Source organism: Euprymna scolopes, chromosome 9 (assembly GCF_053919585.1).
Source record: "Euprymna scolopes isolate OS-2025 chromosome 9, ASM5391958v1, whole genome shotgun sequence".
Lineage (NCBI taxonomy): Eukaryota > Metazoa > Mollusca > Cephalopoda > Sepiida > Sepiolidae > Euprymna > Euprymna scolopes.
Window position 1 is genome coordinate 99,251,793 of NC_136490.1, and position 27,500 is coordinate 99,279,292.

The window sequence follows — 27,500 nt, forward strand, 5'->3', positions numbered from 1 at the left end:
GGACTACATCAACATTTATCAATGTTAGTCAAGTACGACACAAGGACTTGCCTATTGAGCATCAGTACACTCAATAAATCTGTAAACATACTCAATTACCGTTAAGACAATTTTGCTTTTCCTTTATTTATTCTTCTGTAAACAATAAACATATGTAATGGAAGAAGATTATTTATATGCAGTTCATTGTACGCCTCCTTCCATGGCATTTTCTGTTCGTACAAGCCGTTTGACTTCAAGTTTCATAACCTATATTACATGAATGTCAATGCGATTGAAAGTAAACATTTTTGGATTACCTCCCTTGCTTATCACGTTTTTCTCTTTGTTTCGTCTTGTACATTCAGGAAATGAAGCCAGAAATGTATTAGTTTTGATCATTTTTTTAAATATATTTTTTCTTAATTGACCAAGAAAATGTCATCAATTTTTACTTACAAAGCATTTGTAGCAGGTGTTACCTGTCTTGGAATTATAATCACACATTTTAGGAATCGTCCATAGTCAGCAACATTTTTTATATACAGATTTGTAATTTCGTGAATGAATGAATTCGTCCATTTTCTTTTAAAAAATATTTCCCTCGAAAGATCACAAAATAGAATCCAAGTAAAATGCAGTCACAATTGTTGCATCTTTTGTTTGCATAAACATCTCAAATGATTTGATTTTTTAGTAAATTCATTAGTTATCAGAGTTCATTTCGAATTGAATTCTTCAAAATTTTCCTTTGATTGACAACAAAGTAAATAAGCCAGTTGGGATTCGCTTTCTGCACATATTGAGCTTTATTTTTTTTCTGTGTATGCTTACATGTTATCATTCAGAATTTCTTTATTTCGATATCTTTATATTTGCACATTATCTCTATGATTTTAATATTAAAATAGTATCCGGTATTTATAAAAGCCATATATAACAAAGGTGAAGCCAATAATATATCTAAACATGTAAAAAAAAAAAATTAAAAATAGAAAAATATCAACTACTCTAGCAGATACAGACCGTTTACGAAAGTTCACACCTAAGTAAAATATAAAAATTGTATAATAATATTTAAGTAAAATAACAGTCGGTAAATAATAACGCACAAAAACCGTTTTAGAAATAGTAAAGTAGTCAGTATTAAAGTGGTTTATATTGAAGGTATTTATTTATGTTATATTAATATGAGACGAGTAAGAAATTTACTATCAATTATTAAACAAAACAAACAAAAAACAGATCAGCCATTATCCTGTGATTTTCTCACTAAAATTAAGAGCTTATGCATAATTTGAAACAAAATATTTTCAATCCTAATCCGAAATTGATTGTAATCAAACCCTAATTAAGCGTTACATCTAATTCAACAGAAGTCGGTCTGCTTCGGTTCAAATAGTGTAGAAGCACCCGAAACTAATTTAACTAATCTGACGAACAATTTTATCGACGTTTTGTATCCTCTGAAATTAATGTAGTTTGTAGTTAAACTCTTTATATTTTGTTTCTGCAAAGACCCAAAATTGAATTTCAAATGAAGTGAAAAAAATGTTTGATATTGATAAATTTAGCTGTAAATAGCTGTATTTAAAAAATGAAATTTATAATGGTGTACTTATTTTTTCTATAATCGACATATAATATATATATATATATATATATATATATATATATATATATATATAATACAAACCTCACTTCTTTATTTATGGTTAAAAATATGCTTAAAACAATCCGCCGGAACTGAACAAAATATATTGTATTGTGAATGGGTGAGGATTGTAGATAAAACAAACACATACAACTGTGCACGAAGTAGATTTTAAGGTTGAAATCCGAATGTTGAATATTTGTGTCTTTAAATGTGAAATTCGTTGAATATGTTAATAATGATTATTATTTCACATTAGCATGTGTATATTTATATATATATATATATATATATATATATATATATATATGTATATATATATATTCAGTTTTTTACAAGAAATCTTGGAAAAATTAATAATTTTCTTGTACAGAGTTCAGTATTGCTAATATACCATTAAATAGAAAATGCTTTGAAGAATCGATACTAAAAAAGATAAACCGATAAATAATTATGCATTTTGCTAAAATTACGATAATTTTTGTCGGCAATTTGTCGTTAGGTGATATTACTTCATCTATGATAGAACATAAGGCTTACAACCAGTTGTTCGTATTTGCCTACACTTATAATTTCCCCCTTTTCCTTTTTGCTGTGACTTACACCTGGCGTAATTTAAAGTGTCGGGGACTGCATTTCCCACACTTATGTCCAGAAACACTTGGTTCTGATAGCAAGACAGGATCAAGACGACCAAGTATGCTACTAAGTGAAGAGTTGTCACTAACACATTTATTTCATTATATTGATTGTAAAAGAATTCTATAAATTTACGTCTACATCACTAATTTCATTGTTCCCTTCATAGCCAAAAACCTACGAATTCTGAACACTGATAAGTAATTTGATGCATCGATACACGTGATTTCTTTTTACATCCAAACATTTCCCAACAGACATTATAAACGGTTCAAGCAAATGATGAGCAGTTAATACAATGCTAGTCTTTCGCATGTGTTTGCTATATTTCTCCAAAATTAATTTAAAATAAAATTCCTAACCAACGTCTTAATCTCATTTCTACACTTTTAAGAATTGTATAAATAATGAAAACTTTATACACTTAGTTGTGTTGATTATAAATTACTGTCATTTGCTTCCTCAAAAAAAACTTACATAATTCACTTGATCTTTCTGTTATTTATTATTAATTAAATCAAATAAATAGAAATATTGCCTTATGAGTTTTGTTAATGTAAGCTGCGAAACAAACACGTCCATGATATTATTGTAAATCCCTCTAAAAATTATTATAAATCTTGAATTCGTCTATATATATGATTAGGAGATGTTTGATACTAAGGAAAAACGTTGTTTAATTGAATGCCTACAACAAATGAAAGCCAATATTAATACATTAACTTATTAATGACAGAATAAGCTTATTGTTTTATTGACTTCAAGCGAATAATGTGTGGAAAGACACACAGAAAATTCATTTTCTTTTTGCTATACTTGCACAGTCGAGAAACTGGTTACTTAAAAGTACAAAATAAATAGAAAAAAATTGCCCAGGAAAATCAGGCTTACAAGAAATTTTATTAATGAAATAATGATTTTATTAAAAAATAAAATCATCATTACTGTTGACCTACAGTATTTAGCATTGCATTGCTAAATATACACGATATGTACTTTTTAAATATTCATCCTGTGAACATAAACTTTAATTTATATATGAGCGATGGGACAATTCCAATATTTTCCTCCATTCTGAGTATTTCTAAATTTCTAAATATTTAACAATGAAGTGGTTATTTTGTCCCTATTACCTTACCACACATCTTAAATGTGCATATATTCTCTCAAACGTAAAAACTAAAACACTTGTTTGGTGCGATGATTTTTAGATTTTACTTTCACTGGAAATTTAAGTCAATGAATAGTTATTATTTTATTACTTTCCCAACACACGTTATATCCCAGAAAACACGAAAAAAATTGTGTTCTAAATCCGAAATCAAAAACACTAAATTTAGCTGTAGTTTTAAAAATATATTATGTCTTCTCTCTATATGCACAGCTCCTATAGTTTCACCGGATAGATATTCTAATTTTGAAGTTTTTTTTTTTTTACCTTAATACTTCTAATGTTATTTACTGTTGCTTAGCGTTTTCTGAAACTTCAGTTCTCTTTTTCATTAAATGGACAGTTATATTTTTTTTTATTATTTTGTAACAAAAGGCAAACAATATATGTTTTAAAATGTGTTTTGTTAATATCCTGTTAATTGTCTTTACACGTAGATGTATACGGAGATTTAAAGAAAAAAAACACCTATTTTCTTTACTTAAAATATTTAAATTTGAAATATTCTGTAATAGCTAATTGATCCAAGCTACACAGACATAACGCGCTACAAAATTAATTCATGCCTGCTTCAGATTGTTCTTCCTTGGTCGACGAAAATCACTCAGAACCGTATAAAACATTCGTATAGGTGTTAATTACCGATATTTAGTATTACTTGACATTTTCTGCAATTTAGATATCAATATATGTGTGTGGGGGGGGAGTAATGTATTTCTTTTTCTATACCAAGGATGTATTATAATTCTTAATTTCAAAAGGATCATAGTGTACGTCTATCGATAAGTGGAATCTACTTAGCGACAATTCGCAGCAAACCTCAGGATTCGATATGTTTTTTTTTAATCAGTTGATTTTCTTATTCATTCAGAAAAGGAACGTATTCAATATCTTGCTTAGGTCGATCATGACACGGTGACCAGTCTTTGTTATAAAGAATACTGAGCGTGTCTATTTTATTGTGTTGTGTCAGTGTATATTTTAATTTTTAACTTTTACGTTGCATCTTTAGGTATAGGCAATTTATTTGTACAGGAAAAGATACTTCCTTTTAAAATAACCCCTAGTTTTGTGTTGTTAATGCATGTCATTTGTGTTATTTGGACTTTGACCAGTTATAGATGGGTGAGCTTTGGTATATAGGAATACGTGTCATGATGCAGGTCATGGGGGCTTGGTATGCCGCAGGACCCGAGCTGCGAGCTATGGGTGATTTGATAGTGCACCCCAGAATCGTCCATCATCGAACTGATAAATGGGGCCTGGCTGACCACTTGGTGCAGTAGTTGCGTGTTCATATTCAGATAGCTAGGTGGGGAGCCCACGTTTGGCGGTGGGGAGGCCGATTGATGGTGATGCTGAGGCACGTACGAGGAAAGAGAATGGTGTGGATGAGAGTGAGGTGGTTGATGCTGCTGAACATGCGGATGATGAGGTGGCGGTTGCTGTTGTTGGTGAGGTGGTGGAGGCGCTGGCGCCGGTGCGCCGTGTGCCTGATCCGGTGACATGCTGCAAGAAGAGGGGGTCATCATTTGTGGTAAGCCCCCGTTGCCGAGGCAATTGCCGTTGCTATGGAGAATACCGTTGTTATTGTTATTTCCGTTCGTAAGGTGCCCGTTGCTATTGTTCATGCCTACACTACTGTTGTTACTGGTATGGATATTATTATTGCTAATGAGTATCGTGTTGTTATGGGTGTTGTTATTATTAGGGCTATTGCCATTGTTGCTGTTGTTGCTATTATTATTAGTAGTAGTATTGTTATTTGGGTTGCTGCTGTTGCTGTTGTTATAATGAGAGGGAGTTAGGCCGTCAGGGGCGCCAGTTCCACTAGTCGGCTCTGTGGATGAGTATATACTACCAGGCGTCCCCGGATTCGGCCCTAGATTGTGTCCCCTCGGCGAGGGGGTCGACTGTGAACGGTAAGGTGAAACGCCAGATCCGCTTAGGCCGTCGTCGGTTCCGTTGACTTGGCTCAAATGTTCGAGGCTTTTCATCGAACTCTGACTATCCGAGTCAGAGTTTGGGTTTAAGACCTCCGAGGACTTGCCGCAGCCGGATTTGTCCATGTTGACTTTCAGCTTCTTTTCTTTTTTGAACTTCATCCGACGATTTTGAAACCAGATTTTTATCTGTCGTTCGGAGAGGTTCAGCAGAGCTGCCATCTCAATCCTTCTGGGCCGACACAGATATTGGTTGAAATGGAACTCTTTCTCGAGCTCGACAAGTTGAGCACTTGTGTAAGCAGTCCGGGCGCGTTTCGCGGGTTGTTCACATGCTGTGGAAAAAAAAAAACATACAAAATATTAATCAACGAACAGTACGAGGAAAAAGTCACAATTAAATATACACGGCATCTTTTAAAATTTAAGTACAACATTGGCCGTTAAATCGACGACTTGTATTAATTTTCGGGGTATACTGAAAATGGATATAACATTTAAATTTGGAGAAAGCAAGTAGTTTTCTGGATATTAAGACTTGCATTATCAAATTTAATCCTTTGTTTTCAGGTGATAGCATGTTTTTTTTTCAACTGAATAAGTACTAATGCACATGCCTGTTAAAAAGTCCCTCCCCGTCTTATTAATGGTGACGACCACTGACATTCAGTAAGTAATACATTGAAAAATATGTCTTAATATACGGAGAACTACTTATCTGCAGAAGCCGAATATCGCATTCAACTGTTGGCTAACCAGAAAACATTTTTAAAGTCGGCGATTTAAAGGTGATTGTTGAGTTGCAGTTCAAGTAAACATTTACCAACTAAACAATAATAAACAATCCTAATTTATATGTAGAAGCATAGTTTTTTTTGTTGTTTATGCATATCCTTTCCAATAAAAAAATATCTCTATTACTTGATTGTTTTTTTTTTATTTTCTGTAAAAAGCGTAGATAATCTATATATTTATACCGTATATTTTGAGGTTTTTGCTTTTAGAATTAAAATACAAAAAGAGTTTATAGACTTAACGTAAATACAGATTACGAGCATTTTTTTCATTTTTGTTAATGAATTAAGGATGAACTGAATGCCCTTAAGAATGATTTGAATGCTTAAAAAATAACTAGAATCTTTCAAAAACAACTTGGATGATCTGGAGAATGACTTGAATGGTTTGAGACTGACTGTTTGTAAAGCTTAATCGCCATATATATATTATAAAATACTAACTAGCTCTTCCTACTTTTGCACTTTTGAAATAAATACTTAAAGTTTACGCATAAACCTATACTTTCTTATATTAATTTTATGTGAGTAAATTAAGTAGTTTATATATATATATATATATATATATATATATATATATATATATATATATATATATATATATGTGTGTGTGTGTGTGTGGGTGGGTGTGTAGTCGTCCACATTCAGTTCTGTTTCGTTCTATCACAACTCATCAGTGCGGCTATATTAGCACCTTTTCTTAGCCAAGGATATAACCTAGAACAATCGCGTTTATAGTCGGAAATTCTACCTATCGATCCACAAATGACCTCAACAAATGTATTTCAAATACACACACACACACACACACACACCTATATATAATTGTCTGCTTTCAAAACTGATTTGATCTTTTAAATATAGCTACGTATTATCTCTTACTGTACGCTTTTAATGTTTTACTAATATCCTTTGTTTTCATAAATTCTGTACGAGTATTTTAAAGAATCCGACTTGAAGGTAGGTTTTTAGTCGCTTGCAAGCGACTCTAAGTCACTCCGTCGGTCGGTCGATGTGTCGGTCTGTCCGTCACATTTTTGTGCTTTTCCTTTTTGGTTAATAGATGCTGTTATTAGCTTTTTAAGATTTTTTTGGCCTTTTGGCCAAGATCAAAGTGTAGTATATGTTCCGGCAGATACTGCAAGCAAAGGCCATATGTTGGAGCAACCTCACATATAAGAGCTTGGTCAATGTAGGAGAAACTCTTCATACCAATTGTCACTATCCAGCTCCCCTACTCCCCGGGGAGCTGATCCCCATTTCCCCTTCACTCCTTACATTAAAAATCGGCCTTGCGCCTAATTTGCTCGGTGGGGGGGCATTAAACACCCCTTTTTCTTGTTTTTTTTGGCCAAGATTAAAGTGTAGTATCTGTTCTTCCTACATGCTGTACTTATTGTGATATAAAGTGGGGGATCACTTTTCTGCATTTATTTAATGTAAAATGATCACCCACTTTACAAACAGTCAGTCTCAAACCATTCAAGTCATTCTCCAGATCATCCAAGTTGTTTTTGAAAGATTCCAGTTATTTTTTAAGCATTCAAATCATTCTTAAGGGCATTCAGTTCATCCTTAATTCATTAAAGTCATTCTAAGTCATTTACTTTTTATTTATTTAAGTAATTTCAGCCCATTTTTCGGTAATTTTAGTTTATCTTTAAGAATTTCATGTGAATCCTACATTCACACATTCATTCATTAAACGAGAGCACGCGACTAATGGCTATCGGTCTTGTTAGTTCTGCTAAACCTTTGACACTGAGAAGTTAGTGCCTCGCTGCCTCTGACCTGCCAAAAGTTCTTGGACAGTCCCATAGGCATTCCCCGGCTAGGACGCTTTAGGCAATTAGCAATAAGCTAACCGCTTCTCAAAGAGTGAAGACAAATACTGGGAAGGTGGATCTCCTAGAACTGCAATGGAATAGAATTAACACCACAATTAACAGGGACCAGATAATTACAGGAATGGTTTAATATCTGTTGATTTGAGGGTAGAGGTGAGGGTACGGGTCCGAGAACAAAATCCCTAGCCGGGTTTAAACTTCATATTTATTGTTACAAAAATTAAAACTATTATAGCAAGAAAATGCAGACTGCCGACTTCGACTCCTCGCCTATTATTGTTACTAGAAACCGATGGTAAGGCGAGACTGAAAACATTTGTTATGATTTGCCAGTCAGTCATGGCTCGGCTTTTACGGATCAAAGAAAAAAAAAGAGTGGTAACTGGATAATTTCATTTTCTCCTTAAAATAACACTGACTTTTTCTACTCAACTTACGTCGGGCGGCGACGCGGGGCACCTCCTCCAAAACCCCCACCGCCACTACTAACCCCTTGAAAACTTTCCACAGTTCCTACCCATAAATAAATAACCATCTTCCCCTCGCATATGACCCTTGCCGACGCTTGGGACCTGTTGAGATATGTGCCCCGTTAAAGAGGGAGAAGAAGGCGCGAAACCATGTTAAGGGGGGACAGGAAAGGAAATAAATTTCAACGAAACAAAACAAAAAGAAATTGGTAGGAAATAAAAGATAGACACGTACGAGATGGGTGAATGTGAGGATGCGGCTAAAAGATGACGGCGGAGAGATCTTAACAAAGTTTAGATTAGTGCGACAGAAGTTTTTAAAAAAATGGGATGGGCGCTCTGGGAAAGGGCAGGGGTGGGAGGACACGAATTTATGAACATATCTCTTATGCGCAATGTGATACGCGTTTCTTTTCTTTTTTACGATGTATAGCAAGCTCCGTCAAGATGCCACAGTAACTAGGTGCGAAAATAGTCGAGAAACGATAATCATCCCCCGGAACGAGCGCATCAGGCGACTAACAAAGAAAGCGGAGGTAATGCTTTAATGGTGCAATGAAACTCAAATCAACCCTTCAGCAAACTAATATACTGACCATTGACGAAAGGGCCAAGTAACGTGCCTACAAGAAAGTTGCTAATTGCTTTGAAATACAGATTTACCAAACACATTCGAGCTTGTTTTAGATTAAATAGGCACAACATGTATTGAAACATATATAAATGTTCAATACTTTAATATTTGAATGAAAGCATAGGTGGGGTTTGTATTACTGTACACATAGATTCGAAAAAGTTGTCAAAAAACAAATATATAACAAATAAATATTATCAAAGACAAGATAAGTTAGTTTTCTTCCTAACTGGATATATTTTTCGTGTTTTTATTCAATGTAACATGTTTATTCACCTCGAAAAACATGCAGTGTTTACCGATGTATCGGAAAATTCAAAATGGCGCCCGGCTGTCTCTTTAACACGAGAAGTTTGGGAAAAAATGTTATAAATAATAAACTAGACAAAATACTATTAAAAAACAACCGAATATATGTCAACTTATGTCACGGTAACATATATTGAGCGAATTTTTAACAGTTATTTTTCTAGTTCATTATTTATAATACCTTTTCCCAAACTTGCCCTCTCCAAGAAAGAGTCGGCCGCCATTTTGAATTTTCCAATACATCGGTAAACACTGCATATACCCCTCGTGTATATATCGATCCAGTAGATATCTCGCAATTTTCTATTTATATAAGAGCCAGGTACGTCCAAGGATGGAATACTGTTGCTACATCTGGGCAGGAGCTGCTAGAAAGGACTGGTCTTGCATTGATAGGGTTCAAAATAGACTTCGTGATCTCGTGGGAGATGTTCTTTTCTCTTCGCTGCAACCTTTCTCACAGAAGAGATGTTGCGAGTTTGCTTTATCGGTATTTTCATGGAAAGTGTTCGACTGAGCATCAATCTATCGTTCCCCCTCGCCAAACTTTCACGAGAAACACCCGTCTAGCTGAAAACTCCATCAATAATCCCCCCACTCTTTATCTGTGCCTAAACCTAAACGTAGATTCCATGATATAAGTTTTTTTCTTGGAACTGCACGCCTGTCAAATTGTCTTCCGTTTTCCTGCTTTCCAGCTTTCTATAATATGGTTGTCTTCAAGTCCAACATGAACAAGTTTCTGATGAGCCATTACACTTGAGTTAACAAATTTACCGAACTTCCATTACTATCGATTACTATATTGTCCATTTGACTATTGTACACTCTTTAACCCTTATCCTTGAGTGGCCTCTCGGCCTTGATAAGTGGTGAAGCCTATGTAAAATCTCTCTCTCTCTATATATATATATATATATAATCATTTATCTTTACATCATCAACGCTCTGATCCCCACCTGGCATCAATTGAAATGAATGGTTCTCGTCTTTGGGAGGCCTAATGTTTTGACAAGCTTCTGGGCTTGACCTTTACTCCTGATCTTAAATGGAACACATACATTAAATCTGTTGCCAAAGCCGCTGGAAAAATGGTGGGATCCTATCGATCGAGTAGATATCTCACTGCTGATACAATTCTCTATATAAGAGCCAGATACGTCCAAGGATGGAGTACTGTTGCCACATCTTGGCAGGAGCTGCTAGAAAAGACTTATCCTGCCTTGATAGAGTTCAAAATAAACTTCGTAGCATTGTGGGAGATGTACTTTTCTCTTCCCTGCAGCCTCTTTCTCACAGAAAGAGATGTTGCGAGTTTCTCTCTGCTTTATCGTTATTTTCATGGCAAGTGCTCGGCTGAGCTCCATTTTATGCCCCCCCCCTCGCCGAACTTTCACAAGAAACACTCGTCTAGCAGAAAACACTATCACTAATTTCCCCCACTCTTTATCTGTGCCTAAACTTAAACGTATATTCCCTGAGCAAAGCTTCTTTCTTAGAACTGCACGTCAATGGAATTGTCATCCGTTTTTCTGCTTTTCAGCTGACTACAATATAGTTGTCTTCAAGTCTAACGAAAACAAGTTTTTGATGAGCCGTTCCATATACGTTGACAAATTTACCGAATCTCCATTACTAACGGTTACTATATTGTCCAAGTGTCTACTGTACACTCTTTAACCCTTAACCTCGAGTGACCTCTTGGCCTGATAAGTGATGATGCCTATGTAATATATATATATATATATATATATATATATTACTAAAAAGAAACAAAAAAAGAACAGTTCGTCTATCATTGTCGATAAAGACCTCGTTTCGTTCCTAGAATTGTGGCAAGTGTAGCGCAATCTCAACCACATTTCTCTTGTTTTATTTCAGTGCCAAGTAGAAATTCCGGACTACTTGAAACCATGTCGAGGTAAGCGGAGATCACTACCCGCGTTTGCTATTCTTATATGGTCACCACTGATACTGGCCAAGCTCATTTTTGCTTAACTTCGTTGATGTAACCAGGACCAGTATGGTAATATAATTATAATGTACACCACACACACACACTCAAATTTATATGAATTGATGAAGTTGGGAGCAAATTTATTATGTTAATTTCAAATGTTTCGCTCTATTACGGAGTTTCAGCGTTGCTAAGAAGTGCAAATATTTGGTTTAATAGACACTTGTCGAGATAATTTACAGGCGCCACTCCTGTAGGTCGATCGGTAGAACTATTGACTGTCAACACGATGGTTCTAGGTTCAATCCTCGGCTTGGGAGAGAGATGCTAGTCTAGCGGCACTGATGAGTTGTGCTACAACGAAACAGGACTGTATGTCCATGACTACAAATATAGTTTATTTAAATATAAGCTCACACATATATTTCATATATACATACATACACATGAAGCAGACACACCAAATAATACTTCCACGCGGAGGACCAGAACTTTGGGGTAAGGAGATTTGTAAGAGATAGGAGTTAAGCTGCGAGTAACGAAGCGTGATAAAATGATTTCAACCTTTTCATTAGTGCGCAATAAAAAGGGCCGAAATGTTTAGATTCTCGGTAAAATGGTCGCATGGCTAGATCCGGGTTTTTAAAAATCGGCCCTTTAGTTGTTTAACCTTTGACCCGATTTTTTTGTGTCCATAATTGAAGATATTTTGACCGATACACGAACTTCAACACACCATGAACGGAGTCGGGGTTGAAAATGCCCGCACACACCCGAAAATAAGCGATCCTATCTTCCAGCTATATTCCTAAAAAAATAAAATATACTTTTTTCAGTAAGATACAATTCTTCACTTTGAAAGCGCCATTCAAGGACACTTAAATCTAATGCGAAAAAGAATAATTAGCTTTTATATATATAGATTAAGTAAGCTCTATTATATGCGAGACAGATTCTGTAACAATACTTTACAATGACGATACATTTTGTTTATTTGTTCATTCATTTAATTAATTTAGTAATCACGCAAATTAACTTACAAGTTCTTTTCCCCTGACGAAGAGATTTTATTCTCGAATATTTTGGGATATCGATATCTACCATCCTGTATGACACATTTTGTTGGTAAATAAATTATAATTGATATTTTTTTAAATACGTGCGATATTGTCATTATTCTTTTATAAAGTGTATCGTGTCCACAATGTTTCTCACAAACTGGATTGGCATAGCCTTCCAGCGACTTTCATATATATATATATATATATATATATATATATATATATATATATATATATATATATCGACACACATATTACTTGCGTTTATTGACATTATATATGCAGATTCTATATACATATATACAAAATATAAAAGTTAAGTAAGAAAAAGTTACAATCTTAAAATACATAAAATGTTTTATTTATTATGAAAAGAGTTGACTTTTAAAAATTCTTTGTATAAAAGTATTAACAATTAAAAGAAAAAAGTCAATTTCCTGACGGGAAGATCCATGGAGTCTGACAAAAAGACTCACAGAGTCAGAGACAGATACGCCTGAAGAAGGTCAGAGGTTAACTCGATTAAAATGTTCCGAAAATAACACTCGATTAAAATGTTCCGAAAATAACACTCGATTAAAATGTTCCGAAAATAACACTCGATTAAAATGTTCCGAAAATAACACTCGATTAAAATGTTCCGAAAATAACACTCGATTAAAATGTTCCGAAAATAACACTCGATTAAAATGTTCCGAAAATAACACTCGATTAAAATGTTCCGAAAATAACACTCGATTAAAATGTTCCGAAAATAACACTCGATTAAAATGTTCCGAAAATAACACTCGATTAAAATGTTCCGAAAATAACACTCGATTAAAATGTTCCGAAAATAACACTCGATTAAAATGTTCCGAAAATAACACTCGATTAAAATGTTCCGAAAATAACACTCGATTAAAATGTTCCGAAAATAACACTCGATTAAAATGTTCCGAAAATAACACTCGATTAAAATGTTCCGAAAATAACACTCGATTAAAATGTTCCGAAAATAACACTCGATTAAAATGTTCCGAAAATAACACTCGATTAAAATGTTCCGAAAATAACACTCGATTAAAATGTTCCGAAAATAACACTCGATTAAAATGTTCCGAAAATAACACTCGATTAAAATGTTCCGAAAATAACACTCGATTAAAATGTTCCGAAAATAACACTCGATTAAAATGTTCCGAAAATAACACTCGATTAAAATGTTCCGAAAATAACACTCGATTAAAATGTTCCGAAAATAACACTCGATTAAAATGTTCCGAAAATAACGATAGCCTGAAAAGCAAATCACACCAAAAACTGTATTCCATCATGAACGCGAAACAAGATGCACCTCAAGATAATTAACACTGAAAATAAAATAACTTGACAATTAAGCTGAGTATGTTTTGTTTATCATTGTATATTAATTATCAATTGCTTTCATTCATTTCCCTCCAACTGCTGTAGGGTTAGAGACAAGGTCAGAAATTGGGGTTCGAAAAGAGAAAAGACAGTGCCCTAGAGCAAAAGCCCTCTTTGAATCTCTGTCAACATTCCCCGGTAGAGTTTAGTCCCAGATATTTCAAAGCAAGCCTCCGTCCAGTCTCGAAAGATAATAGATACCCATGTGAGGGTTACTATGTGTGTACTTATGAGGCAAGGCTTGAGCAATCTCTAACCACACTTCTGAATCTGCACTGCTCGTATCTAATGGTAACGAAAAGTGCTTGACGACTTAAAAACACTGCCAAAATAAGCGGAGAGAACATATAGCACCTGCAATTTCCAAATGGTCACCCATTTTGGTACTGATCAGGCTCAACGTTGCTGAACTTCGGCGATTTTACGGAAACCGATGTGTCGACGCAATTATGCCGTATATGCAGACATTCAGCAATAAACTAATCATTTTTTTCAAAATGTCAGAAGGCAAAGCCTGCAAAAATTCATCCGACTAGGTCCGCCCAGGTCCATACATCGGATGGTCAGAACAAACCATGCTCAAAGAATAGCTTAGGCTTTGCCTGACATAATTTTATCTGAAACTAACTCCGAAGGGTTGGGCCCTGTCGGTAGGGCATTAGAATACACCGACTGCCCCCTCCTGCAGAGGGTAAAAGTCCCTCCATGGGTGTTCTGGATATGACCTTAAACTATATCCAATGATAAGGCCCCAGCTTGTGGGATTTAGGGAGTGTGGAGCCACCCTTTAATTGCCATTGCTCCTAGGTCCACTCTGACCCAGAGTGGTAGTACCTGTTAGGGTTCCAACTATGGGTTAAATAGAAACCGATTTGAAAACAACAAATATATTTTATTAAAAATAAATTTCTTCAAACTCTTTAGATTCGGCATTAAATAACCCGAAAAGGGTTGATATGCCGTAAAACAAAAACAACTAATAGACAACCAACCAACCAACCAACCGACGGGTTGACTAGTGGATAAGATTTTGATAAATCCTGACTAATTAGCACGAAGAAAAAAACATGTGCACAACGTGTGAAGACTTAAATTCTCGTAAGTAATCATTCAAGTTCTATTAGAGAAATTCTCTGGAGACATTGTGGATTTTGAGAGTGTCAGTTCTGTACGCGTAATGCACGAAGCTGAGAGATAATCGTCAACTCATCGGCTAAATTTTCACTGGCAACAGGAATTGATGCACATACGTTAGAGATCACTAAGACTGCTGCTAAGAAAGAAGGCTAGTTTACCCTTCTAGAAATCTACTTACACCTAACGGCTTCCTTTATCTCTACAAGGCAACCGTTCCTCATGCATGGTATATTTTGCCGCACCCAGGCTTGTTCATCACTCACCAGCCCTCAAACGTTTCTAACCTTTTAGGTTCGGCACTATCCCCCATACTCCAACTCCTACCCTGTTGTCGGAATGTTGCATTCCTGTGATTGTTCTACCAATAGACTAATGGAATGTACGTTAACTAACTTGTAGTGTCTGTGCCTTTTCAATGTAAATGTGACTAAACTGTCAAGTTGCAAAATCACACCCCTTCACGGTAGATATCTTTAAATGCAGGAAATCCGTTTACTTTAAATAACGTGTAAATTAAACTTTGGAATGCTTTCTCTGTCTCCTGTTTCTTTGATTATACTAACATGTTGACATTTTAATGTAATGTGAACAGGCATCGTGTTGCTCAACCTCACAAATAATACTCCTGTAGATTTGATATCAAACGGTAACCCTTTACGTCCCAGGGGTCATATTCTTATATTTGGGACAATTAAAATTTGTCAAAATGTGTGTTCAGATTTTTCTTTCTTTTGCGTCGTTTCATATTCCACCCAACAACAAGTCCTGTTTTCTTTTCCACCGTTCGAAATCAGATGAAGCACGTTAAATGCCAATAAACAATGCCTTATTGAGGTGAAAAGCAATAAAGATCAATTAATGTCGAGGGACAAATAAAATCGGATTTCTTAAATGACATTTATATTCATCCCCGGCGGCTGAACGCAGGGTGGGTTTTTTATTGCGCGTTCCCTCGCCGTGCGGAAGACTTTCGCTCATACGTCGGCACGTGCTTATATTTATGACTCTACGAATGTTATCGGACGTGTAACGGTTATAAACCTCGGAATGATGAAAGATTTACATACTGAGCATTTCTGGGTGTTTAGTTTTATGTTAGTTTACAATCATTGAAGAGGGGGGTGGGCCAATCAGTTTTAGCAATTCAACAGATGGTTTTTATGTATCTATCTCTAATTATATATATATATATATATATATATATATATATATATTTACTGTTTTTTGAGAAAGAATCCCAACAAAGTGTTCGATTACAAAAAAAAAACAACACCTTTTTCGATATAAGAGCTTAATATCTATTTATTTTAAATTGTACAGAAGGTCAGAAGAGCACTGGTACCGTCGGTTTTAAGCCTAACATAAGAGGGACCAGTTAATGGTAAATCAAAAAAAAACGAAGTTTATTTACGATTGAGCATTAACTGTCCTCCCTTATGTTAGGCTTGAAACCGACGGTATCAACGTTCTTCTGACCTTCTGTACAATTATATATATATATATATATGATCTATTGGATTTTATTTATTTTTATTAACGAGTCTGTTGTATTTAATTGGTACGCTTTCCTAAGTGTTGAGCGACCTTCCCTTTATTTATTGGCGTCGCCCTCTTTTTTGTTTTTATTATTAATTTAATTTATTAAATATTTAGATATGTTTTTTATTTAAAAATTGTTAATAGTTACACTTACCTAGGCGTTGGGGGATGTATCTGCTCTATAAATAGTAGTTATCGTTTGAACTATCGTCAGATAAATAAACTTTGACGCGTGCGTGCGTGCGTGCGTGTACGCGCTGACGTCACGGGAAGGCTAAGGAGAGGGAAATGAAAATATAAAATAAACCACGTAGTTTGAAGCAGAAGCGAGTGCCACACAGGGTAAGGTAGCCATGCGAAGTCGAGGGCGAGGAAGCGCTGGCTATAGTCGGCGTCAGTTGGCAGGGAGACAGACTTTAAAAAATATGTTATAAACCACAGCGTTCTAAAAAGTGTCTGCGAAAACGTCTTTGAAAGATAACGAAATGCGTTATTGTTGGAAGAACCACAAATAAATGCTTTTCCTTTGCATTATCAAAAAAAAAAAAAAAAAGAAAAAAAGCCGGGCAAACGAGTTGTTTAGCGGCGTAAATTATTTGACGGACAAAAAAATTTAAAAAAATATTTATTTTTATATAAAACACATTAGACCAAGAATGTCATGCTACTAATGATACCCATTTTAAAAGAGTAATTATTAAAAAAAATAATACTGATTCTTTATTTAAAGAAATGGTAAAGAATGTAGGTTTCATTTATATATAGTAAAGTTGTTAAAATGTATTTTTTCAATAACTAATTAATTTTTTTAAAATCCTCTGATACATTGGCGAACCCTCTATATATCTAAACGATTAATTCAATTCATTTTAAACGGTTTTTGAGCCAGCTGACGATAGCTCAAACGATAACGACTAAAGCTGGAGAGCTATTATATATGTTTTGGTTTCACGTTTAGCTGATACCGTCAAATTATATTTTTGTTTAACTTTTAAAATTACTACAATATAGTAAGCCAATTACATAATTGTTGACACATTAACTCGATAAATATGAAATCTTCAGAAATTTAAATATACTATTAAAGCGTATTTTCCGACCGGGCAACGCAAGGCGACCTGTTAGTATATATGCACAATCACCACAACGAATGGCCGTGCCTTCTACGAAGTGTGTGTGCGGGGAGGGTTTATTTTTATGCATGTTAAATTCATTTAATCATATGCATCATCATCGTCGCCATGACCATTGATGATTTCTGCCGTTTGGAATGCTCCTTCCTGTATATTCTACATGTACGTGTGTCTATGCATATGTATGTACCTGCATATATTTGTGCGTCTATGTGTGTACATCTGTGTGTACATGTGTATGTATGTTTGCGTGCATGCAAATGTATGCATGTATGCGTGCGTGCATGTGTTTATTTCCATGCGTATGTAGGGTGGAGAGGGCTCCCGTAAACCGTGCTGAAAACAACTTCTTTAGTAGAAGCAAATCTGATTAAAAAAACAAAGCGGAAGACCAGTAGCCGCATTAAACTGGTCGGCAGTTTCACTTGTTGCTGGATCTCATCATTTTGAACTGAGGGAGCGACATAGATGTCGTACAAAGCTAAAACTCTGTAATAACATCTTTGTATAGGTACTCCCTAAGAATTTTGTCTCAAGAAAAAAAAAATAGTCCTGTGGCGATGAAAAAATTGGGACGCGTGTAGGCCAGAAATGCTGGAATCGTGTAATAACTGATCTGCCATAATTATATGTACGTATGTATATGTATTTGTGCATGTATATGTATTGATATATGTACATGTGTATGTATATATATCGATGTGTATATGTATGTAAATATATGTGTATATATGCATATATATGTATGTGTATGCGCGTATGTATGTGTATATGTATGCATACATATGTGTATGTATGCATGCGTGTATGGGTATATATGTATGTATGCTTTGTGTTTGTGTGTATGTATGCATGTGTTATATGTATATATATATATATATATATATATATATATATATACACCAATGACTGTCTTCAGTGTGATGTCTGATTGAGGGTGTGCAAGTCACTGGCAGAACTGAAAAATCATCTTCGGGCGCATGGATTTTCAGTGATTGAGGGAGTGGCATTCGTCTGACAAGATGTTGCAATCACCATATATATAAAACGTGAACTTTTCTATGTGCCGAATACTGCGTACAAAACTACAGTCAATTAGTCTACAGAGGTAAAACATATATAAGTGATTCCGACCTGGTGTTCAGCCAGCAAATTTACCTGCTAGGGACAAAGCAAATGAAACTTGGAAGACGTAAGTCGACTAACCATGTATTTCTACGGATGCACACACTTACATATATAAATTTTAGTACAGTAGAAGCCCATGATTACGGTGGCCCCTGGATACGGGGTTTTCAGGTTATAATGTGGAAAACGATGTTTTTCTGGCCCCTGGTTATGGTATTTGCCCGCCTTACGATGTTATTTTTAATGTTATTTTATTATATACATGTGTGTTATATACTGTACTGTATTTTATTACTAATTTTTGATACGTACTGTACACAATTTTTCTTAGACTTCGCCATATGGTGATTTCACTTTACGGTCCCAACCGCGTAACGGATTACTGCCGTATCCCGAAATTATACTTTACGTTAACTTTTTAAGTATTATACAGTTTTATTAGCGGTGATGGTAACGAATAACGCTGGAAAGCTACATGTTTTGGTTTGGATTCGTGTTTAGTGCACTGAAGTAATATTTTCTCGATTTTTAAATCACCAATATATTGGGTACAATATCATAATCCGGAGAGAATTAGCCTTTATAATATTAAATGCTGAATCTGCATAAATAAAAAAATATCATATTAAAGCGTGTTTTACGCCGGGAAACCAGCTAGTATATATGTTATGCCATGAAAAGAGCGGGGAACCAAAGTTAAAAACGCGGTAATTAATATTTCTAGGCAGTGACAGATTTTATAAAATTCATTACAAAATTTGTCACAAAGCAACATTTATTTTCATTTAGTATAACCATTTTCTTTCATTATAATATCAGCTGCAGACGTAAAAATTTTATCAATGTTTCGCTTGCATGTCTGAAACATTATTATAGTCATAAGTAGAACTATGGCAACAGAATATTGTTTTCATTATTTTTACTCTCGAGTATATATCAGTTAATATCTTATATTTTTAGATAGAGTTATATGCTTCTCGATTGATTGACTTTGTCTAACTGTGTTGGATATATACTCGAGAGTCAAAACAATGATAAGAATATTCTCTTGTCATAACCCTAGTCATAAGAAAAATACATTATTTCATTATAATAAATGTTACATTGCAGAAATAAGCATCTTCAATATAAATCAAATAAAAGTATATTAAAATTTACGAGTCATATGATATTTATCTGCTCTCTCTGGATATCAATTCACTTTATTTCTTTCAGGAAACGAATGGCACACCTTGACCTATAGCTCCACGGGCAATTGTACAAAGGCAAGTCGTTTTTTTTTATTCAACGATACTGCAGGGCTTTAATGAGTAATTTCGTTTAGAAAGCCATACATGAAAAAGTTAAAAGCCGATTACATCTGGTGTACGAGACGATTAATTGACCAAGTAGCAGCCTCGCGCAAATATAGAATAACGGGCTGGTGTTCTATCCTGATAAAAATACAGCCTCTGCGTGATCTTACTATTATGATAAAAGATTCCTTTGTGGTATGACAAGATTACTGTGTGTAGTCACTACATAGTTTCTTATAAGCGACCCTCTATTAAAAGCATGTGATTGACTAATTGAAACTAGTTCTCTCGAGTTCAAATCCGATCGATTAAAAAAAATCGAGATTAAAGCATTTTAAAATGGAATAGCATGAATTCAGTGATAATGTTAATGGAACCAATCAGACTGCATTTATGGGAACAAACTTGAGATAAGTAACAGCGACTTGATATTTTAGTAACAATATAAATAATGTAATCGCCTTCTTTTACAGGATTAAAAGTTATATAAGGGAAGATTCTCAAGTTGCACAACAAAAAAGACTGTATTGTATCATTATACGCTAATACATCGATTTGTGGTTAAGAATTATTTTTGTGCTTGGTTTCACAGAAATTTTTAATTTACTAGATTTATAAGGGACATTCCAAAAGTTATGATTACCTTTTTTTTTTATTCCGCCCCAATTGATCAGTGGGGATAGCAAATTTCATTGTCATGACTGAACTTTCATTACTTGAAAGTTTCATCCCTGCTGCAGTGGGAAATCCAAGGAAGTCATAAATCCATGTTAGAAAGATATGTTAGAAGCACAGATACGTAATTTAATTTCTGGAAAAAGTGCATCAATAATGGAAGTTACTGTGCATAAAATAAATTCATAGGCACAAAATGTTGCTCATTTTAATGGTACCGCACCAATCTTGGTAGCTCTTCAACTTTTAGAGTTAAAAACATAGGAGGCTTGACTTCTTTTTAAACAAACTTCGCATCAACCATTTCATGTGTTTTCTAATGATGAAATTCATTTTGATCTAGGTCCAGATAAGATAGCGGACAACGCGCTGTTCTTAGTATGGCCTTTTTATAATCTAAAGAGACAATGGGCACCCCCCTTGTATAAGTATCCATGTAGTAAGTCTATATCAGAGGAAGTCATAGGCAATGTTAATTTGCAAAATTCCTAAACTAGCATTGCTAGAAGCAAGAATAAACCCATGACAACTCGACTGACTGTTGAAATAAAAAAGAGAAAACAACTGATATTTCTTGCTTCTAGACAAGTTGCATCAATAATGCTTGGGAGTCTAATCTATTTTTTTAAAACAGGGTGGAAGAGAGGGTGTATGCATTCATAATTTTCCAAGCATTGTATTGAAAGTACAGTGGACCAGACACCACTCGTGCCGGTCGCGCCGTGCTAATTCACCATATTTTATAATAGCTTTCTTAAAGAAGTAATCATTTTATGCCCGAGTGATTATTTCACATAAATTAAAAAATGCTAGAATGTAACCGGTGTGTGAACTTCTTTGTTGTTAAATGAATAAATAGAAGTATCCTAAATCCCACCCTCAGTAAACGAAACAAAAACTGACTATACAGTATACAAATCTCGTGTGTATATATATATATATATATATATATATATATATATTGCTCATACAGACTGGCTTACCTAGTTCTTTTAAGACATATAGATCTCCCTCTCTCCTTTAAATTTCTTTCCAGCATATTACACGCGCTACACCACAATTTCAAGGTATACTGTGAATTTATATATACTAGTATGACCACCAGACATTGACAGAGATTGAATGAGGATCAACAAATGTTCCAGCATCTCATATATTGTCATTGAAATCGGTTAAATCGCACATTATTTCTCTCAGCTCGTTAGTCAATACATTGTTGTGTTCATTGCACTGTAGAGAACCTATTAAGTTTATAAAATTATATTTATACAATGGCTTTACATAAATCATAAAATAGAGAAATCATGGTTCAATTCTGCTCTACACAGGCACATTCGTTTGGAGACCGTCCCCTGTCTAAAAAAAAACAAAAAAAACTACTGTACGTTTTATAGACTGATCCTTTCTTCTCGTGCAGTTAAAGCAAACTTCTCACATGCCATTCTGATTTTAGGCTGTATGAAGTGTTAAATTTAATCGATTACTTCAGATTATCGATACTTTTTAAAGGTATTCCGGTACAAAACCTATCTAAGAAAACTCCCAGACACATCAAGTATATTTGTATGAAATTTTGAAAAAAAAATCAACAGCCGTTTCGGAGCCAAAAAGAAACGATATATATATATATATATATATATATATATATATATATATATATATATATATATATATATATATATCGTTTCTTTTTGACTCCGAAACGGCTGTTGATTTTTTTTCGAAATTTCATACAAATATACTTGATTATATATATATATATATATATTCTCGATTAAAAATCGATCTCATATTTAAAAAAGAATAGCTAAAGTATTTTTCTGGGTGTTGAAGTGATGCGAGAAAATAGTTCTGTGTGGGCCTTAAAAATGTATATGTAAATTATATGAGGAGTTTCGAGTTTAAATCCATTTTTATTTACTCATTATTTATTAAAATATGTAAGCATTGCTTAAATCCTCTCCATCATGCACGCCTTGCAGAGGCTTCTTATATGTAGGCTCTCCAAAGCAGCCATGATGGATAATGTTAAAGAAATGTTGACATATTTTAATTGTGCACTTCCCAAGTTCAGAGCGGCAAACTATAGATTATAATTAAAAAAAGAAAGAAAAGTCTTTTCATATAATAATGTTTATCATATAAAACATTTTCATGACTACACCTCATATTGCCTGCTATTTCTCGCTTCTAAACGAGGTGCAGCAAAAATGCTTGAGAGTTTAATCTATTTTGTAAAACTAGAGGGGAAGCGGAAGGGAGAGTGCATGCATTCGTAAGCGACTTTATTGAAAAAATAGAAAAGTAAATGCTAAAAATGTTATTGAAATTAGACTATTCTCTCGAAAAAAAAAAAAAAACACGTACGAAATCGTTTTGTTTACGAATAATATTCCCCTGATGGAGTGGAGCGTATATCATAGATTTCGAAGTAATAAACATTAGCTGCTAGCGCCGACGCTGTTCACCTCCACTTTAAGAGAAATTCCGCCACTCAAACCCCTTTTACATTTGAGTGAGTGCCCTCGCCTCTAATCAATCTTTACTATCGCAGGGGATATCCCGCTGTGTCAGGAAAGTTATCCCGCACCCACTTAAGCAAACCTTACTCATACTACCGATACCCATCAGTAGATCTGTTCTTTCAGGCGGCGTTACTTTCAAAATATTACTTGGATGATGACTAAGGGTCATTTACTGCGCGCAGCTAAGTATCCTTTGCTGAAAACATGCTACGGCAGACAATAAATAAATAAATTAATAAAAGCGAAAGAAATACAATAGAAATTGTATGTTTAATTTCTATGCCGTTTTTGTTCGATTCGTTTTTTGAACATACATTTGGTTGTTAATAAAAACAAAATCTGTATTTAATCGTGTATATACATAAAGTATACAAACGGTATTGTTTACATATGTGCAGACATGTTTCAGTGGAGTCTCAATAATGTTTGTATAATAAACAGACTATATCAGCTGTGTCCTGTATTGACCACACTATAATAATCACGCGAATTTCATTGGGTCTATATCTAAAAACTAATCGATATAAGCGGCGTATGTATGTATGTATGTATGTATGTATGTATGTGTGTGTGTGTGTGTGTGTGTGTGTAAGGAAAAGTTGAAATGAGCATATGATATACTCGTAATTGAAAATAAAGATATAACATAATACGTTTTTCAATCGTATCTCTTTCTGTACCTCAACCTGTAAATTCACCGTTGTCCGTTCGCATTTTTCTCAATAACTACACCTTGGCATTGTTTGAAATTTTGCACAAACATTAAACATGATATGAGAAAAATAGTAATGGAACGGATTTTCCAGGAAAACTGCGGTCGCCCCCCCCAGAAGTGCCTTTCGGGTAAATATTGCTAAAATTGACACTTTTGTGCTTATTAAAAAAAATTGATGCCTTCGATTTTTATAAAACTTTCTGAAAATTTGTAACTAACTGATTTCTATATAATATTGTTTATCTATACTTCGATAACTCTTGGGTGTGCCCTAATGGCTATTTTAGGGCTAATAAAAACACTCCATATTTGTCCAACATTTTCTGTGTATGTCTATTTAGCAGTTTTGCATGGTGCTGAACTCAAATTAAAATATGTTAAGACCTTGAGGACTTTTGGTTCTAAATGGGGAATTGCAAACGATTGACTTATTTCTTTTTTGGATGGTACAGAACTCAAATTGACTTATTTTAAGGCTTTAAACTGCACCGTTTGTTCATTTTCACCAGGATTTGACGTCCCCTGGGACTTTGGAACTAAAGGGGGGCAATGCTGAACTCAGTTATTTTTTTATGCCTCGTTCACTGTGCACTCACGTGAGACCATGCATGCTTCATTTGTAATGTTTATAACTCGGAATAGAGCGAATTCAGAGTAAGTGTTTTATTTTTTATTATATATTTATTTTTATACTGATGTGGAAGAATATTTTTGAAAATAAAATTAAAAATGGCAATAAAGTTGTATTGTATGGGTCCTTCCCAACTTTTTCATATATCTGTAGAAGTTAGAATGTGTGTGAGGACACATCTCAACCTATATACTCAACAGACGTTGGATCTACAAACTTGAAAATGTGTATATAAAGTATACAGGCATGCGGAAGAACTTTTAATTCATTTTCACCCCATAAACGGGCAACTAAGGAGTCCAAATTGAAAAATTGGTAGGTGGCGGTAGTGCTTGCGTGAATTGTTCAGATTACAAATTCATTATGTTAAACATAAGTTTGAAAACACTTTTTAAAGAACGTGTCAAGCCGGCCTAATGTTACCATACTTATATATATGATAGATAGATAGATAGATACACACATGTGCGTGTACGTATGCACTTTTGTGATGTACCGCTTCACTAAGCACATACATATTTATGTTAATTTCTAAAAGGTTAGTTTTATTATCAATATAACATTAGTATCGCTTATTACTCGTATTTGAATTTAGAATATCTCTCAACATACCAAAAGGACAACAGATCACAAATATATATATATATATATATATATATATATATATATATATATACATATGATTTAAATTAATCAATGGAAAGTCCTTCAGCAGTACAAAAAATAGGGTGATGTGTGTGTGTGTATGTGTGTGTTTTGAAAGAGAGACGCAAGACACATTAAGTGTCATATGGATGGATTATCATCTATTACTTAGATTTTGCATGTAAAAATTGAAATAACGAACAATTTTAACAGACTACTATAATATACCCTTGTTTTGGTGTTTCTATTTTCCTTAAGACATATACGAGAGCTATCTGTTACTTTTTTTAATTTTAATTTTTTTAAAAGATTTTCATCATCTATTTTTTTTCTAACACGTAATGTCCGGTTATTTATAAATAGTTCTATGGATAAGGTAGTTCAGCAGCATTTCTATCTATTTATTCGTATATTTATACCTTAATCCATGAACTATTCTATTAATTACATTCAAATGATATTTTTGTTTTAATGTTAATTAATAACATGTATTAGTTTTTAATAAACATTTCAGTTATATATCAGCATTCCTTCCAAGAAATTCAATTTCTTACACATTTTTAGAATACTCATTTCCGTTCGCTTGGAATAATTAGCGAAATTAATGTTTTATTTTAATTTCTTATTACTTAGTATTTATTTACAATATTTTTAACAAACATTTAACACCTTATGCGTCTATTTAATAGAATATAATCTGTTTATGTATATATATATATATATATATATATATATACACACATATATATAAACATATATATATTATATAATATATTTATACACACTATATAATATGATATATATATATACACTATATATAATATACATGTATATACTATATAATATATATATATACTATATATAAGATATATATATACACTATATATAAGATATATATATATACTATATATAATACAAGATATATATATATATATATACAATATATAATATTTATATACTATATAATATAATATAATATATATAGTATATATAATATATATACACTAGATAAAATATATATAGTAAATATATATAATATATATATACACTATATAATATATATATAGTATATATAATATATATACACTATACAATATAATATATATATAGTATATATAATATATATACTATATAATATAATATATATATAGTATATATAATATATGTACTATATAATATAATATATATATATAATATATGTACTATATAATATAATATATATATAGTATATATAATATATATACTATATAATATAATATATATATAGTATATATAATATATATACTATATAATATAATATATATATAGTATATATAATATATATACTACATAATATAATATAATATATATATACTACATAATATAATATATATATAGTATATATAATATATATATACTACATAATATAATATATATATATGGTATATATAATATATATACTACATAATATAATATATATAGTATATATAATATATATACTATATAATATATATAGTATATATCATATATATACTATATAATAGAATATATATAGTATATATAATATATATACTATATAATAGAATATATATAGTATATATAATATATATACTATATAATAGAATATATATAGTATATATAATATATATACTATATAATAGAATATATATATTATATATAATATATATACTATATAATAGAATATATATATTATATATAATATATACTATATAATATAATATATATAATATACAATATATATACTATATAATATAATATATATAGTATATATACTATGTAATATAATATATATAGTATATATAATATATATAATATATAATATAATATATATAGTATATATAATATATATACTATATAATAAAATATATACAGTATATATAATATATATACTATAATATAATATATATAGTATATATAATATATATACTATATAATATATATAGTATATATAATATATATACTATATAATATAATATATATAGTATATATAATATATATACTATATAATATAATATATATAGTATATATAATATATATACTATATAATATAATATATATAATATATATACTATATAATATAATATATATAGTATATATAATATATATACTATATAATATAATATATATAGTATATATAATATAATATATAAAGAATATATAATATATATACTATATAATATAATATATATAGTATATATAAAATATATACTAC

The 27,500-nt window shown here is 32.6% G+C and overlaps 1 protein-coding gene across 3 annotated transcripts in view; it reads right to left on the reverse strand.

Moving 5' to 3' along the window:
- LOC145284792 (uncharacterized) overlaps window positions 1-27,500 on the reverse strand; it is a 327,627-nt gene that overhangs the window by 472 nt on the left and 299,655 nt on the right. For all 3 annotated transcript variants that reach the window (XM_080133759.1, XM_080133757.1, XM_080133758.1), the window contains one exon: window positions 1-5,721. This exon is cut by the window's left edge and continues 472 nt beyond it. In XM_080133759.1, the coding sequence (XP_079989885.1) occupies window positions 4,559-5,721 (1,163 nt within the window). In that variant the 3' untranslated portion in view covers window positions 1-4,558. The remainder of the gene's footprint in view (window positions 5,722-27,500) is intronic.